General features: G+C 42.2%; 1 protein-coding gene across 1 annotated transcript in view; it reads right to left on the reverse strand.

Moving 5' to 3' along the window:
- Positions 1-19,091, reverse strand: part of LOC144685416 (nuclear receptor subfamily 5 group A member 2-like) — a 105,755-nt gene that overhangs the window by 71,797 nt on the left and 14,867 nt on the right. The window contains exon 4 of the mRNA XM_078549877.1: positions 10,708-11,351. Coding sequence (XP_078406003.1) covers positions 10,708-11,351 — 644 coding nt within the window. The remainder of the gene's footprint in view (positions 1-10,707; positions 11,352-19,091) is intronic.

The raw sequence follows: 19,091 nt of genomic DNA on the forward strand, positions 1-19,091 counted from the left end.
AGTATTTATGACGGGTACCAGGCTTAACTTTCTGCAGCAAATTTAATGGACAATTAATATATATATTCAGCAAGTTCCTAAAGGTAAGAGGGAGATTGGGCTAACAATGGAGAGAAGTACATCAACGAGTAAATTCTGGAGATTTGTATCTCACAGAGCTGCTGCCCGGTTTGCGCACTAATACAGTGTGGCCAGGATATTGAGGTTGGCGACGCAGGGAGCGGGGCCCTCTCGCCGACGTGTAAAATTACACGGGATGATGTCGGGCGGAACTCCCAACGTTACCCTGCGTCATTTCAATTTTCAGGTTGGTGGGGGCGCAGCCGGATCAGCTGTGCGCCCGCCGACTGTCAACGGCCAATTGAGGCCATTTAAAAACTAATTCAACAAGTTAACGGACCTGCCCGTCCAACCTTAAGGTCGGCGGGCAGACCGGAAGCCCTGGCGGGCTTCAGAAAAAGCATGAAAACACGGGCGGGATGAGGTTTCATGTAGGTTTTTAAAAATGTAATAAAAGTTTGAATAAAAGTGATGGACATGTCCCAACTCATGTGGACAGTGTCACATGAGGGGACATGTCAGGGAAATTTTATATTTGTGCATTGACCATTTTTGAATTTGGCGCCGATCTCCCTGAGGCAGCACTTAGCCTCAGGGAGATGAGTGTGCTCTTTCGGCTTAGGGATTCCCCCCACCCCTCCCCCACACCCGCACAGGGAGCACACAGCGCTTCCTGGCGGACGTCACACTGGGCGGGCCGTAATTGGCCCACCCACGTAAAATGGCGGCAATCGGAGTCACGCCTGCAAGCGCTCGCTCCTGAACCCCCCCCCCCCCACCAAAAGGGGAAAATTCTTCCCTGTGTGTTGTTAACGTGCCATTATTTTTACAGCAAGATAGGGCCCAATATATGATCTATTACTTTCTCTGAAGCTCGGTGATCTATAGGCTATGATGAAAGAACCTACGATTTTTAAAAATTACAATTTGCTACTTCATTCATGAGGATAATTTAAGACTCCAATCTGCCTCACCTTTATGTGTGGAATAAAGATCACAACGTACAGAATTTATGTACCTTTTGAACGTCGTTAAAATGTTTAAGTAAAATGACAATAAGGAAAGATCCTTTCAACCTTAGCATACAAGGTTCACTAGATAAGAATTATGTTTAAATATGCTAGTGAGTTGGCTTTATTCTCCCCCTGCACGCCATGTAAAGCTGTATTCAGTTCCCATTAAAAAAAAATTACCTTGTGTGATCATTTGTTCAACTGGACTGCTCTCAAGTGCTCCTAAGGCTTGATCACTCACTTGTCAATAGAGGATGAAACCAGGATTGATAATCTTTAAACACAGGTCACAGGGTTGAGAAAGAAACCATCAAAAATTGACTGGAAACAATACATTTTAAAATGGGGGACTTACTACCACTGCCAGTTAGAAAATATAGTCATAGCTTTTAAGAGATATTGAATCACGCAAATAAAAACACTCTCTCAATCTGACAACAGATACATTGGGCAGAGAATGTTTTAATACCTGCACTAATTTTCACCAATGTAAAAATGACAGACAGAAATGCTATCAAGACAAAAAAAAACTGTTTGCTGGTTGAACCTTCAGTGCAAGCTTTTCAAATGTTCTAACTTTTGATTATAATAGATTTATCCTTCAGGTAATGATGCAGATCACATGGCACTGGTCTCAAAATACTGTTTACAAGCTTCAAGTGATGCAGATCAAGTTACATTCAGGTCAGATTAACCCCAAGCTGAATGCAATCCTCGAGAGGTTAGAGTTTCCACAAATTAGCTGATGCAAAAAAGTGAGAATTATTAAAATTACACAGTCTCCAACAAAGCCAAATGTGCAGGACAAATATATATATGAGGTAGAAAGCAGATTTAGCACACTGATTGTATTCTCCCAAGAAGCCACCTGACCATCCCAGTGCAAATGAGATGGTAAGAAAAAGTGATTGTGAATGGAAGGGGGAGCCACATTCTCATTGATGATAGATAACTATTACATTTCATTTAAAAAAAAATTCTTTCATGGGGTGTGGGTGTCACTGGCTAGGCCAGCATTTATTGTGCATCCCTAATAAGAAGGTGGTGGTATGCTACCTTCATGCGCTGCAGCCCATGTGGGTGTAGGTACACCCACACTGCTTTAAGGAAGAGAGCTCCAGGGTTTTGACCCAACAACAATGAAACACTCACCTGTCTACATTTTTTTTTTGTTCTTTTGTGGGATATCCCTAATTACCCTTGTTCAGGGGGCATTTAAGAGTCAACCGCTGGAGTCACATGTAGGCCAGACCAGGTAAGGATGGCAGATTTCCTTCCCTAAAGGGCATTAGTGAACCAGATGGGTTTTTACGACAATCGACAATGGTTTCATGGCCATCATTAGACCTTTAATTCCAGATTTTTATTGAATTCAAATTCTGTCATCTGCCATGGTAGCATTACCCTGGGTCTCCGGATTACCAGTCCAGTGACAATACCTACGCCACCACCTCCCCTTAATATGGAGCAGAATTCAAGGCTTGATGAAGTATGTTGCCTCAATAATGTCATTTTCACTTTTCACATTCTACCTCAATGGCCTTTCTTGGACAGACTAACAATTTAGTAACAAAATAAAGTTTGAAGCGTTTTGTGCTGTTTAACCTAAAATAAAACTCTCCATCTAGTTTAAGATGAGATTCTCAACACCATGGGAGAATAATCCATCCCACATCTACACAAGTGAAGTACATGAAGAGTACTCTGAATTGACTTGGCCTCTGGTTTTTCTGATTTGCCTGAAACGAAGTGGCTCTTTTTCCACTCAGTTCTCCTGATAACTTTTCCAAGTTCATGAACTTGTCTTGTGGAGATACACCTGACTCTCTTTGGGTGGGTTTTCTTGACACAACATATTATGAATGCCAACCACCATGTAAGTCCACGTACAACTTTGAAATAGAGCCATAACATCATAGAATGCTACTGTAGAAACATTACAAAATTTAGAGCAATCTTGAAATGTTTGCTTAAATCACTTAATTGGTTTGACCAACATTTTTTTCACCATCGGACCCGCTTAAAGGAGGACTATTTTCTATTTCAATTTTAAGGTATCAGTGCTTTATTGAAAGAAAAATGCTTTGCAATGTGCTACAAGGTATGGAGTACTCTAGTTTGTAAAAATATGTTTTTCAATGCAGGTGGTATCCTATTGCTCACCCTTCTTTGGATTTGGATTAAAGGTAAAGAATAGTGCAATGTTAGAGGCTGAATTTCTCCACAATTTGATTGCTAATACTTGGCAAAAAATTGTGTGTGAAACCAAAGTGGAATTTAAATTGAAAAATATCATAGCCAAACAGACAAATAATTCACTTAAGGTTGTTAAGCTGGTATATGTTCACCATAAATTCTTTTTAAAAACTTGAGTAATCTGCTTTTCTTGAAACAAAGTAGAATTTATGTTTGAGCTACCTAAACTGGAAATACCATTTTGGACAAAACTTAATTCAGTCCAGTAGGTAGAGCTATGATTTCAGGTTGTGGAACCTATAGAAAGCTTGGATTTCTGATGATTCAATCCTCAACACCACTGAGTCTTACTCAATAAGAAAACACTCATTCTACATCAGAATTCAGATTTAGATCATACAAATTAAGATCAAAGCTACACTGAAAATAAGCTTTTGATGCCCATCCCTAACAGCGGCTGACATTTTAGCATTCTTCTATTTCAGCTCATGTTCATGGATCTAATCTTTTGTAACCATATTAACCATATTCATCCCTGGCACACATCGTCATATATAACGAAATTAAAGCTCAAGATCCTATACTTACATTAACAGGGTTATACCAGTATTTGTGCACTATTTGAACATTTACATTAATTGCGAGCAGATTTAAAACATATCCAGGGAGTCCAAGAAATCCTGCAGGACTTATGGGCCTGAATTTTTCAGGTGGTGGGCGAGCTCAGCGGGAGTGGGCGGGGACGGTCATGGAGCCGATTGCTGCCCGCGATCAGCTCCGTGCTGCCATTTTACACGGGCGGGCCAATTATGCCCGTCCAACGTAAGACGCGAGCTGCAGCGCTCAGCGCTACCTGGGCAGGCAAGGGAAGGACGGAGAGCCAAGGCCAGCGCTCTTTCGTGCATGCGCGCGAAAGAGCGCTTCAATGTCCCTGAGGCACGGCGCTGCCTCAGGGAGACTGAATCGCTATTGAAATTATTAAATATGTGGATTAAAAATTTATTTAAACATGTCCCCTCATGTGATTGTGTCATGGGACATGTTTTTATAGTTAGGAAAAAGATTTTCGTTTGTTAATAAAAGCTTTAGGAAACTTCGTCCCGCTCGTGGATGAGGTTTCCTAAAAAACGTGAAGGCCGCTTGGTCTTTTCGCCTGCCCGGCAGCTGTTAGGTTGGCTGGGCAGTGTTAACTATTACATTAATCACTTCCTTAATAGGCCGTTTAAAGATAGATGGGTGCGCAGCCGACTCCGGTGCCAAAATGAAACATCGGGATGACATCAGGACGCACGCCCGACATTATCCTGCGTTAGTTTACGCGTCTGCATGCCGGGCCCACCCCCGCACACCAACTGTCACATGCATATTCCTTTCCGTGTCAAACCTCTTCCTGGGAGCTGGGCCCTAGCTCTGGATTTATACTGTAATTTTAACATTGCTAAACTACTTTACGGTGATGATAAATTTTCAGAACAAATCTCTCCTTAACAATTAGTATCAGTATAAAATCTTTAGCTTCGTTTCAAAAACACTGACACACCAGAAGTAGTCATTTTTTTTCCTGAAATGTTATCAAGCTTACTCTGACAGCACTTCCCAGACACCTACCACCGCAAAGGACAAAAGCAGCAATATCATGGAAGCATAAACATCTTCAACTTCTGCTCCAACTCACACACCACCCTGACCTCAACGTGTGTTGCCATTTCTTCATTGTTGCTGCATCAAGTTCCTGGAAGTCCATACCTAATAACGTCATTGTGGGAATATTCTCACCATAAGAAGGCTGCAACTCAGCAAGTCAGTATGCACCACCATCTTCTCAACAGTAGGGATGCAGCCTTGCAAATTTGCCCACATCCCAAAAACAAATAGAAAATAATTAAGAAACTGACAACGTAGAGAGAAAGCTAGCATTTTTTTAACTTTAAAAGCCTTGTTGAATGCAATACCACTTACAAACACTGGCACCATCTTCACCTCCAAGTTCTCCTCCAAGTCACACAACATCCTGCTCCTTCATTGTTCCTATTATATACACATATTTAGCAAGTTTATGGTGTTTAGTATACTTGTGTGTGCACATGGTAACAACCGATCACTTTGGACTTCGCCACTTACTGGAAGAATAAGATGCTGAGTTATCTTTTACAAAGCGCAGGATACACTTAAGTATTTTATTTTAGTTGAGATTCCCCTGAAAGAGTATGTACTCATTTTAATACAGGAAACAGGGGCATAGAAAAATGGTTATCACAGTGCAACAGTCAAGTAAAATAAGGGAAATGGAGTACAGAGCCTAGTTTCGCCATTGTTTAGATTATCTCACTTACCTAGTTACCAAAATTAACTTTGCACAATCATATCGCTTTTTAAACAGGGCATCTCTACAAAAGTCCATTGTGAAAATATTACTTCCTGTCACCAATGTTTATGTTGGAGTTATTTATTTTAAAGCGAATTTCCACAGCTGCCAAGATTAAATTTCCAGCTATAGTTCTTTATCAAGAGGTTTGATGAAGAATGGCAACAACTTGAGCTGCAAGTGGAATCTGACAAACATGGAGGTGACCTTGCCTGCTCTGTCCACTGCTAATGTTGCCCTTATATGACAGTATTGATTTTCTCCCAAAGACCGCAGATAGAATTTTCTCAACTATAATTTCTCAATATGACATCTTTCAATTACGTTCTTTACTTGACACCATGCTTCACACCACTAGTTATTGCATTGATGCCTATTCTTTGACAAGTGATGTATTTTAAATCATTATCCAAAAGGAGATAGGTAAGATTATTTTGTCACTTTGATTGTTCTTCAGCTTTGTTGTCTCCACTTTGGAGTTTGTAACAATCTCAGTGATTTGTTCGAGCAATACAATAACTTCTGGCCAGCTGCTGTTAAATGAATTTACCTATAACAATTACTACATACACAGAGTATAACCAGAAAACAAACAATGAAGAAAATTATAAGTACAATTTGGGGTGATTTCTCTAAAGAAATCTAATTTCAGTCAAATTTTCTTTTATTACCTTGCTGTGACAATCCAGAGAGAACCACACAGCACAAATGTGAAGGAATGTTTCTTAAATTTGTTAGCTCTACAATGTAGAGCAGCCTGTCGGGGAAGCCTGACATGTTCATCTGGGATGCCAAGTGGTGAAAATTTGGAAGATCTGGCATATAAAGCATCAACAATGACAAGCAGCATATCAGATACCAGGAAACCGTGGCATGATCATCAGAGAAGATTCAACATGATCAGAGCACCATTCATAAATGAAATATAGTGTGCCAGATTATGATTTTTAGATCATCCTATGGGGAAGATGGGAGCAGTGTTGGCTGACGCTTGGACCTAAAAGAACATAAGAACTAGGAGCAGGAGTAGGCAAATCAGCCCCTCAAGCCTGCCTCGCCATTCAATACGATCATGGCTGATTTTATTTCGGCCTCAACTCCAATTTCCCGCCCTCTCCCCATAACCTTTCAACCCGTTACTAATTAAAAATATGTCTATCTCCTCCTTAAATTTGTTCAGTGTCCCGGCATCCACTGCACTCTGAGGTAGTGAATTCCACAGATTCACGACCCTTTGAGAAAAGTAATTACTCCTCATCTCTGATTTAAATCTACCACCCCTTAGCCTAAAACTATGGCCTCTCATTCTAGAATGCCCCACAAGGGGGAACATCTGCTCCACATCAACTTTGTCTATCCCCTTTAGCATCTTATATACCTCAATTAGATCTCCTCTCATCCTTCTAAACTCTAGCGAGTATAGGCCTAAACTGCTCAATCTCTCCTCATAAGACAAGCTCAACATCTCTGGAATCAATCTAGCGAACCTCCTCTGAGCCACCTCCAATGCAACTACATCCTTCCTCAAGTAAGGGGACCAAAACTGTGCACAGTACTCCAGGCGCGGTCTCACCAATGCCTTGTACAGTTGCAACAACACTTCCCTATTTTTATACTCTATTCCTTTAGCAATAAATGCCAAAATTCCATTTGCCTTCCTTATTACCTGCTGTACCTGCATACTAGCTTTCAGTGATTCATGCATGAGGACACCCAGATCCCTCTGCACTGAAGCATTCTGAAGTTTCTCTCCCTTTAAATAATAAGTCACCTTATTATTCCAACCAAAATGGATAACCTCACACATATCCACGTTAAACTCCATCTGCCAAATTTTGGCCCATTCACCTAACCTGTCCACATCCATTTGTAAATTTCTTATTTCTTCATTGCAACTTACTTTCCCACCTATTTTGGTGTCATCTGCAAATTTAGCTATAGTACCTTCTATCCCCGAATCCAAGTCATTAATATAGATTGTAAATAGTTGGGGCCCAAGGACCGAACCCTGTGGCACCCCACTAGTTACAGCTTGCCATCTAGAAAAAGACCCATTTATCCCGACTCTCTGCTTTCTGTTGGTTAGCCAATCCTCTATCCAAGCTAATATATTACCCTTAACTTCATTTGATCTTATCGTATGTATTAATCTTTTGTGCGGCACCGTATCAAAGGCCTTACAGCCAGCTTTAATGCTATAAAGATATAAAGTTATAAAGTTATAAAGGTAACATTAAAGCTGGCTGTAAGAAGGAAGTCATCATTTGGGAATTAGAAAAGGGTAGGAAGCCTGACTGTTTCACCTGTTATAGTTAACTTTTACATATAACGTAAAATAAGGTCACATGTCTTGATATTAGGAAGAGAGATAGGCGTTTTAGTCAGTTTTGAACAAATGGATTGTATGTTTTAAAATGTTCGGTTTGGTCTTACTTTAATCAATTTAAATCACAAACTGAATCTTTGAAAATCCCATCTGCCTGCTAAATTAGTTGAGCTCATTCCTTTGTAAAATTTTTATTCTTGAGATGTGGCATCAATGCAAAATGTGCACTTATTGCCTGAGCCTGGTTGCTTAAAGAAAGTAGTGGTAGTCTTCTTGAACTGCAACAGTAGCTTCTTTATGTCCATTTCCACAACACTATCTGTCTTCACCTTGCCTCAGCTCATCTGCTACTAAAATTCTCATGCACGCCTTTGTCGTCTGCAGACTTGACAATTCCAATGCTCTCCTGGCTGGCCTCTCACCTTCCACCCCACCCCCATAAACTCTATCTTCTAAAACGCTGCTGCCTGTATCCTATCTTGCATCAAGTCCCATTCACTAACTTGGAGTGGACCCCTCTCTGGCAGTGCCTCAATTTCATAGTTATCATCCTTGCTTCCATATCCTTCCATGGCCTCATCCCTCCCTACCTCTGTAACCTCCTACATCGCCGAACAAGTTTTGGTCATCTGTTCTAACATCTCCTCATGTGGCTTAATGTCAAATCTTGTTTGACAATGATTCTGCGAAGCACCTTGGGACATTATATAAACGTGAGTTGTTGCTGTTGCTGATACATCTGAGTGGTTTGATTATGCCACCTATCATGGAACCATATGAATCATAGAGAAGTTGGAACATAGAAGGAGGCCAATCAGTCCATCAGGTCCATACCTGCTATCTGCAAGAGAAACTCAGGCCACTCCCCCACTGTTGCCCTGTAGCCTTGCAATTTTTTTTTTCTCTTCAGATAATTATCCAATTCCCTTTTGAAAGTCATGGTTGAATCTGTCTCCACCACTATGTCAAGCACTGCATTTGAGATCCTAACCACTCGCTGTGTTAAAACGTTTTTCCTCTGTCACCCTTGGCTCTTTTGTTATTCATCTTAAATCAGTCCTGAGGGGGGCAGATATAAGTCAACCACTTTGGTAAGGGACTGGAGTTACCAGTTAAGGGTGACAGGTTTCCTTCCCTAAGGATCATTAGTGAACCATTTGTGTTTATAATACAACCTGACAGCTTCATAGAAAAACATAGAAAAATTTACAGCACAAAGGGAAGCTCTGTGGCCATCATGTCCATGTCATCATTTTTACTAACTTTAAACAAAATTTCAGATTTTTACAACTAAATTCAAATTTGTGTGATGGTATTTGACTCTCCAGTTTATTTGTTCGAGCCCCTGGAAAGTAATCCAGTAACATAACCACTGTAGTGTTCAGTTTTTCTGTATTTGATTATGTGAGTCTGTTTACTATGGATGCTCACTGTGCTTGATTAGTTAAGCTTGGGTGTGGATTCAGAGAAAAGTAAATAAACTGTAGAGCAGCAACCACTACACGACTATACTTTATCTCTGAATAACAGCTTCCAGTTTGAATTTCTAAAAAACTATGCCAAAATCAGTTTTTATACAGCATGTACCAAGTGGCCAAAATGTATGCGTTCAAAGTGTCTTAATACTGGAACTAATTGAAATAATGACACTACCTTTTTGGAAATGCCAGATATTTGTTTTGAGATATCGATTTGTATCTTTTATTATACTGCCACAATGATGATCTCTAAGTCTGATTCTTCACTTGTGTAAAGAAATATCAGCTAATGTCTTCATTTCCATGCCTCTTGGCAGCTTGGCAACTCACTTCAAAGTTTCGCAAAAAGTAACCTGAAATAACTTTTCAAATAGTCATCTAAAAAAATAAAAGAAATGATCGAGAATGGAATCATTAGTAGTTTCTGGCTGACCTGATTAACTCATTAAACGAAAGTGAAGATTCCACTCTCCAATTTTCTATGACGAAGGTCTCTTCAATCAATAAAAGGGCATCAGAATAACTAAAACATTTTCATTTTGCAGCATATTTTCCAAGAATATAAAGTACTTATTTCAATGCAAGCTCTCTTAAATATTGATGCTGAAAACTCACATGGCTTTTAACATTCGCCTGCTTGTGTATTTTACATTGGTGTGCCTCAATGGTTTTAAAATTACTTATTTTTCCATAAGGCCAAATGGAACTTTAGAGGACATTTAGAGTTCAATTAAAATCATTTCCTAAATGAAATGAAAGAGAAAGCAAACACTCAAAACTAGTCAAGTCATTACCTCAAATGAAGCACCAAAAACTTTCCAGTTGCAGAACATCTAAACAGCATCATGTACTATAAAACTTTACACTTGCAGGTGGCCCAGCAGCTTAGGTGGTTCAGCACCTGACCTTTACCCAGGCACCTGCAGGTTGAAACCTTTATTCCAAATGGCTACTAGCCTAACTTCTGTAAAGGTGGAATGAGACCGCAGGAAGTAAAACTTTTCATATCTGTGACAGGAAATCTGACACAGTCTGACTCCAATCATATCACGCCTTCTGCTGGCAAGTGTTGGAGAATTGTGAACAAAAGTCATGGATCCACGGGTGATACAGCCCTCCCAACTGGAACCAGTTGTGCAATGTTTGCTGGTAGAAGAATCAATGAAACGTAGAAGGAGTGAGAAACAGCACTCAGCATAATTAGTCAGGTAGTAAATTGATTATATCCTCAGCAACAATATTTATGAATCAAGTTGAAGATCGTCTTACCTTAAGTTCTCTGAAGAATATACAACTGCGTGCCCATTCAACTATGGAAAAGAGGGTTTGGTCAGCCATTTTGCACATAAGACCAAAGGTGCTAAGTTTTTCATGTTTTCCCCTATTGGCCTGTTCCTGTTGTAGATACGTCAAAATCTTAGTTTGGACTTGAAGTTCATCAGGTTCACACCGCAAGAGCTCTAGAATCAGCTGTGGGACTGTAGGAGGAGAATTGGATTGATAGGTGTCTGGATAAGGGTAGCCAGCCAGAGATTCTGGTGAACTTGCGTAGTGGTCTGGGTACTCAGACTTGATTGTCCGGTTATGAAATGATGTGTACTGATAGTTTGGCAGTGCTCCATGGTTTGGCACAGACATGCCGATTGATGGCGCTCCATATAGGTTTCTATCATAATCTGTAGCTGGTAAAGTGGCTGGGTTAGGCGCCATGCCTTTGGATACAGAATGTATAGTATGGATGGCAGTTGAGAGTGAGTAGTCAGTCTGCCCCGATGGCACCATTTGAGGCACAGTCTCGAGCTTAAAGCCATTTGCTCGTATCAGGGCTTTCTTTTGCTGTTTTAAGGCTCGGTCTCGCTTGTACATTGGCCCAAATTTGTTTCTTCCTCCTCTCATTCTGTCTGCACGGACAGCTAGTTAAGAAAGCAAAAAGAATACTCATCAACTCAACCTGGGCAGAAAGAGTTAAGATATCACACTATTTCAAACACATGATATTAGGAGTATACCGGGCATGAGTCTTCAAAGATTCACAAGTTCATGGAGTCAACAAAACTTTATGAGGTTGTTTGACATGCAAATATTTATTACTAAATTCATCAGCTAATCTCTGAATAGGGATGAAGGAAAATTAGCATCAAAAAGAGAAAAATATCACTGTTTTCCCCAAAAAACTAAGATAAACTGATTTTTTCAACCTTTCAACTTTTTTTGGCAAAGCTTCTAAACCTTCTTATTTTGGTTCTTTTTCTCTTTAGATTTTTTCATATGTAATTTGCAGCAAAATGCTGAGCTGGCAACTGCTTAGAGTTATATTGTTTGATATGTTTATGACCTGTCATAAAACAGCGATTGAATTGTGTGACCAGAGGTTATTTAATTGATAAACAGTGTTAGTAACCTAATACAAGTAAATAGGAACCCCCAAAAGGACTTGGCAATAAATTACGCCTGGGTGTTACATAAAGATTGCAAATCACTAGATGTAGTAATGGCCTCCAGAATTTGCTTGGTGTTGCATAGTATATTCAACAGAACATGACAAAGACCCCAATTCATAGGTTACTACAGTCATGATTATTGAACCTAATGATTGCTAGAAATGTATTCTTTTATTTAATGTTCAACAATGGTGGGAGCTGAGGAGTAAGAAGCTTAGACATTAAATGTACATGAATTCACTAACAAAAGTGAATGAATCTTTGTCCTTTTCCTAATTGCAACATACAGAGGTCATCTAATAATACAATTTTGGATTTGAAAACTCTTTTCAACTTTCAATTACTTTCGATGACTTCTAATGAGTTACATAAATGTATACATATCCGAATTTTAAAAATGTTAGAAGTATGGAACAATGCACAAGGAACGACATTATAAGGGTAACGCAAAATAAAATGATATGAACAAGCTGAGGATCTTTAAATTATGTTACTCTTAATGTAATAAAATGAGTTTTACATTGTGCGTTCATGGTAGAAAGCAGATCATGTGACTGGCATAACGTTCTGTAACTGCATTCTGATGCCTCTGACATCTGTTACTGCTATTTTGAAGGAATATTGCTTTGAAGTGGAAAAAGATCTGGGTCTTAATCTGAACCTGCACAGTCTACTCAACACCAATAAGGTTAACCAAGTACCATGCATGGTGAGCCCTTGAGGTTTCAATCAACATTAATTATTGTACCAGATCTCCCAATGGTTTAGTGGGTAAAGATGACTTTCTGCCGTGGGACTGAGTCATCGAAGCCATTCCAAAGTTTGATCACCAGTTTGCTAATCCTAGCCAACAATAACAGGTTGCCACAAGTGGCCCTTACGTACCCAAGCTCTGCAAGGCTGACGATGTTCCTGATGACTACCCAGGGACTACTGTTGGAAGGTGCTTAACTGTTAAAGTTGAGCAAAGATAAAGCTAATTATAATGCCTTCATTGGCAAATAGGCTGCTGACACTCACAACCTAGGCTGATCACTTGGAACTAGACGCCAGAGAGCCATAACTTGGCCTGGTAGAACGTTGTGCAGATACTATGTGAGGCCACATTTGAAATACCATGTGCAGCCTTGGTCCTGGCCCCAAAGATTCCTGGAGTGGCAATGCTACCATTGTTACAGGGATTGCGCTTAATGGCACCTTTCAGTGCTCAGCCCGCTGGGGTTTACAGAAACAGTAAGAGTACACCTTATTAACATGGGTTAGGAGAGCATAAGATGACACTGCAGCCATATGTGAGAATATATATAATGCACACACACACACATACATACATACATATACAGGTCAAGTACCCTTTATCCAACACCCTTGAGGCCGATTGCATTTTGGATTTCAGATAATTTCAGTTTTTTGATACTGTATATGAACTTACATTAAAATAGCCGAAGTTTAGGCAAGCTATAGTCTACAGTAAATAAAATGGCTAAAAAAAGTAAGATGTATAATTGAATAATAAATGCAGAGTACCTGTTATAAGTTTCTTTTTAACATGTTCACCACAAAAATCGCAAGGTAAACAGTGCAGACAAACAAGTAGACTTCTCGCTAAAAGTTGATGAGGTTCAAAAAAAGTACAGTTTTTGGATGTGTACAGTTTTCAGATTTACACATAAAGGATACTTGACCTGTATATTTACATATACATTATAAAGGTATATAAAATAATCTTACTCTGCAGGAAATTAAGACACATGTACTTATCCTCACAACAGTTTGTTTGCCTGAATAAGTTTCATTATGCACATATTTAAACATTTAAATTAATATTCTGCACAAAATAACTAAATCATGTTACTTAAACACTAATAATCACATGTGAGGAAAACACCAACACTGAGTTTTCCCTTACATATTTTCAGATTTGAGAGCACTATTGAATAATATTTCACTTGGTGTCACCTGGAGAAAAAAGGTCATGTCAGGGATGTGGAACTTTCTAGTTCCAACTAGAAAGGTGCTCAGATGCCTCAATATAGCTCTGAATGGCTACAGTCCAGAGCTGCGTGGAGAGGGGTTACTGGCTATGAAAATATGCTGTGAGTAGCTTGATGAGGGAGCACATCTGTTCTGTTATCCTTGCTCTGCCCACTATATCATACAAGTATGAAAAAACAAGTCAACACGTATCTCATTGCAATAAAATCACACGATGGGATGAACATCATCCATGAACTGCTTCACTGGTACATAACATCCTCGACACAGCTTGTGGGTATTTGGGGTTATGATCTTAAGAAGGCTGGGACCTGCTGGCTGTGGTTAGAGTATTCCCTGTTTGCCAGCGGGGAACCTCCCAAAAATATGAAGTAACTCCAGGCAAACCTTGTTTCGGACATTGTGACGTGTGAAAAGCCTTCCCTTCATTTAGAGAATGTGGACTCTGCTTTCTGGGAGATGCTTTCTCACAGTGGCAATACAACGATTGCACCTTATCAGAGAATTCAGAGATTCCACTGGAATCTTATCGGAGCCTCTAAAATGTTAAGGACTATGGAACTAGAAAACAATGACACACCTGTGGGAAGCAGTAAAAGGACCAATGCACAAACTGTTAGTTATATGATCACACATGGTCTGGAAATGAAGACAAATAGTTGTAGATGCCATTTTGGGAAGAAAAAAAAGATTTGCAGTATAGCTGTGGCTGCTGTATTGTTTATATGAATGTTAGACTTTTGAAATAGTTTGGGCTTTCTGCAAATGTCATTTATGTGCAGCACTTTTTCATTTTGTTTTATGGTGCTGGTAGATTGCATGGAAGAGGAGACTAGAATATAAACTTACCAAACATCTGGAGCTGTGGAACAGGCCTTTCAACACCAGGTGCAATTTTGAAGATTCTCAAAATCTATTGCTCTGACCTAATTGTACTTGTCTTCTAACAAATCTTGCTTAGATTACAGATTGTGAAACAAGTGATGTAGTTTGACAAAGCTTGGCGACCTCCTCTGTTTTCCAACTTATGGCTGTTGATAGTTGATGTAGCTGCTCCTGGGATAGGGCCTCTCATGTTTGACATTTGCTTAAAAAGAGCAAAGGGGAGAAATATGGGGCAGGATTTTTGGGTTGGCATACGTGGGCGCGATCGACGGGCCCGGGAGCGGTCGGGAAATGGACTGCTGCCTGCAATCGGCCCGCGACTGCGATTTCATGATGGATGGCCAATTAATGGCTAGCCAGTGTGAAGCGCGCACTGAGATGCTCAACGCTGCCAGGGTGGGGGCAGGAGGAGGAGGGCGGGCACTGACAGAAGTGCGGGCAAGTGCTTGAATGAAAGCTCCCTGAAGGCAGAGAGTTGCCTCTCTGAGGAGCTGAAGACTTCAAAACAACTAAATAAAGGTTTAAAAATCCGGAAAAAAATGTCCACACATCAGAATCAGTCACCTGAACATAGACGTGATGAAAATTCTACCCATACATTTTTTATTTAATAACGGAAACCTCATCCAGCACCTTGGATGAGGTTTCATCACAAATGCAAAGTCCGCCTGGCAGATTCGTCCTTCCGCCCACCGGAAGGTTGGATGGGTCACGAAAAATCGGGGTCAGCTGGAACCTTAACAACTTTAATTGTCTTCTTAATTCTCGGCGGGTGCACTTCCAACACTCCCACGCACCCGCTGGCTGAAATACCCCTAAGCGCGGGATGACGCCAGGATGCTCGCCCAACGTCATCACGCGTGATTTTGCGTCAGATTGGGTCGGGCATGCGCCCGCACGCCAACCTAAAACTTCTGCCCCTGGTCACCGTTATCTCCTAGACTCTACTTTGTGGCATTACTCACCGTCATATGGTGTCTCATTCATTTTCTAACATGTACTTGTGAAGTACTTTATAGGAACAGTTATTTTAAGCAGTAGCACCTCTGATTGGATGCAATTTAAGATTCCAATTGTTGGAAATTGAATGATAGCCTTCAGGATAACGATGAAAATATGATGCTGTCAAGACAGTGGTTCAATGCTCAAATCCCAGGTTATTTACCCTATCTCCCTCCCTCCAAGCTGTTGTCTCATTAAAAGTGAATTGTGGAGGTTATGCCCAGATTTTGGAGTAGCCAAGTAAAGGCTGCCTTTGAGTGAAGTCATTTCTTTTCATCTCAGTCCGAAACGATCGGCCCCTTATCCTGGACTGTTCCCCCGTGATTTAGATTTCCATGACCAGAGGAAACCATCTCTCAGCAGTTCCCTATCAAACCCCTTCAGAATATTGTCTGTTTCAACAAGCTCGTCTCTCATTCTTCTAAACTCCCGAGGGCCTCTCATCATAGGACAAGCCCCTAATCCCAGGGACCAATTCAGTGAACCTTTGTTGTACTGCCTCCGATGCGATTATATCCTTCCTTAAATGAGCAAACCCTAGGGTGGAATTGTCCCAGGTTTGGACTAAGTGCACTAGTGGGCGGGAAAAACGACGTTTTACCAGCCGGCCACAATGGCGACTTCACATGCCGTGTATTCCCAATCCTGCCTCATTAATCATGTATTCCCGGGAAACACGCTGTTTCGATGGTGGGCGGGCTCTCATTTGCCCACCACGCCATCACCTCACCACTTCATTTATGCTGGGCGCCATATTTAAAGTGCAGCCACACGCACACCCCTCAGTGCTTCCAGCCCAGGACTGTCCAGCACAGAAGACATGGCCCCGAAAGTCAAAAAGACGGCTATCCCCAGGTTCAATGACATGTCCCTTGGGTGCTTTTTAGATGTAGTGGAGTCCCGCCGTGATGTTCTCTACCCCCGCTCTGGCCACAGGATGAGCAGCAACTCACCAATCCAGCTTGGGAGGCGATGGCAGCGGTGGTCAGTGCCAACGCCCTGAAAAAGAGGACAGCCACCCAGTGTAGCAAGAGGATGAATGAACTCCTCTGTTCCACTAGGGTAATTCACTCTTCTCATCACTCTCAACTCACACACGCACAAACCCATCACATATCCACAGGGCCCTCAGTCACTGCCAGTTCAAGGGACATCACCATACACTTTCTCACACACAGCTTCATTGTCCTCATCCTGTCCATGGGAGCACTTACCACCCACACATGCCAGGCTTATCCTCTGGCCTGGCAAGCATCCTGCTTACACTCTCTCCATCTCTATTCATGCAGGACAAGCTGGCACACAAGAGGGAGAGGTCACAGACTGGTGGGGGAATGCCTGAAATCAAGGTCCTCACAGACTTTGAAAACAGAGCCATCCAGCTGGCTGGTGATGATCTGGACCATTCTTGTGCTGATGGTGAGGTCAGTGGTGCTCTACCAAGTGAGGATCCAGCAGTGCAACATCCATCAGACAACCATTCTGTGAGTGATGTGACACCTCTCCCCGCTTTCACAGGCACATCTGCCAAACAGCCAATGAAGTCCATGACCCAGGGCCTCCAATCAAGCCCCAAAGAAACCTCTGAAGAGGAATCTGAAGGCACCCTCCTTAATGTCCCGTCAGAGTCCTCACCCACACCCTCCATCAGCGCAGAGACACACACCTCGGTGGGACCTATCTTTAGAGTAGCCTCAGGATCACACTCTGGTGAGCACATCGCACTGTCTGATCCACAGCAGGCGGAGGCAGGGACTTCCCAGGTGTCCGGCACTCGGAGGACCGCTGGAGGCCAGAAATTTGCTGAGTCCGAATCAGATGATGAGCCTCTGGATTCGGTCATGTCACAGTTGCTGAAGCTGCAAAGGCAAGATCGGGACCATCAGGAAAGGATGTCCGCTGCACTCCTCAGATTGGAAGGCACGATAGAGGAGTCCGTCCGCCTTCAGTCTGAGGTGATAGCGCCGGCATTCCAATGCACTGAGGTCAACACCGGTAGGATGGCAGCCGCCATGAAGACCTTGGCCCAGGACGTAACTCCTGAACTGTTGCGCAGGCTGAACTCCATCGCCAGCACCATAGTTAGCCTCTAACAGTGTGTACATGAGAGGGGTGCGGGGCAGCTTGATCTCACTCCAGCTACCCCTCCTCCTCAAGGAGTCAGCCAGGGGCCCTTGGGCACCCATAGGTAGGAGAATTAGCAGGTGCACACTCCGGGAGTGTCTGGCCCATCTGAATCCCCTCTTCCTGTAACCCCAGCAACTTCACAGGTCGAGGAGGGTGCCACTGCCGCACAGTAGGACCCCAAAAGTAGGCCAGGGCCCTCCAGGTCTCGGCCCTCCAGAGGACGCCCATCAAGGTCATCACAGACAGGGCATAGCAGTCAGCAGACTGCCTCCACCTCCGCTGTGGATGTCTGGGGAGCACCAAGACTTAGTGGCAGGGTTAGGAAGGTTAAGAAGATGTAGTTGCACACCTGGGCACAGGAGTTAATCACTTGTCTCCTTGCCTATGGCTCCTTGTTCTGATGAGAAATGTTTGTGTCGCTCAGATGTGAAACCTTTCTGCACAAGATAAAGGCAGATGTCTTAGTCCAGAGTCTCTTCCCTGTACTCTGCAGCCTTCAGACCAAAGTGATGGTCCAGCCTCACACTCCCCGGACACATTACTGATGCCTGCACCTCGACAGTGCTTATCATTGCTGCCAGAATGTAGAGGGCAAGCGCCACAGAGTTCTGTCATTCTCTCTGTGTGTTCTCAGCACCTTTAAGGTGGGGCTGACCCATATCTGTACTGAATCTGTGATCAGTGATGCTGTGCTCCTGAAGGGGTCAGGTGCTGAAGGTGGACAATGGAACAGATGCTTTTAAAGTTTCATGGCTGCATCTCTATGATATTATCCTGATCACAGAGCACAAGTGAGCTAACCTCGGCCAAACAGGAGTCAGACATTCACAGAGGCTATGTGAAAATCTATGCAGTGTCCTCACTGCATGTCATCATCATCCTCCTACAATCAAATGACTATTAGGGCCTCCACTGCATCTCTATGATGGGAGCATTATCTAAGAGGGTATTCGCGCTGCCATAAGCCAGACTGGAGTCATACTTGCAATGTGAGGATCTTGTGATGACTCCTCATGCATGTCTTCATCATCCTCCACAAATCTAGCACCTATGAAGGCCACCCAAGTATGCCTGCCTCATCTGGCTTGTGCGAGGACCTCATCTCCATCATTGTTGTCTTCGAGGACCTCCTCACCCTCATCCTCATTGAAGTCCTCCTCATCGGAGGAGACATCCAGCTCCTGCATCTCCTCCTCAGCCAGC

This window comes from Cetorhinus maximus, chromosome 10 (assembly GCF_964194155.1).
Source record: "Cetorhinus maximus chromosome 10, sCetMax3.hap1.1, whole genome shotgun sequence".
Lineage (NCBI taxonomy): Eukaryota > Metazoa > Chordata > Chondrichthyes > Lamniformes > Cetorhinidae > Cetorhinus > Cetorhinus maximus.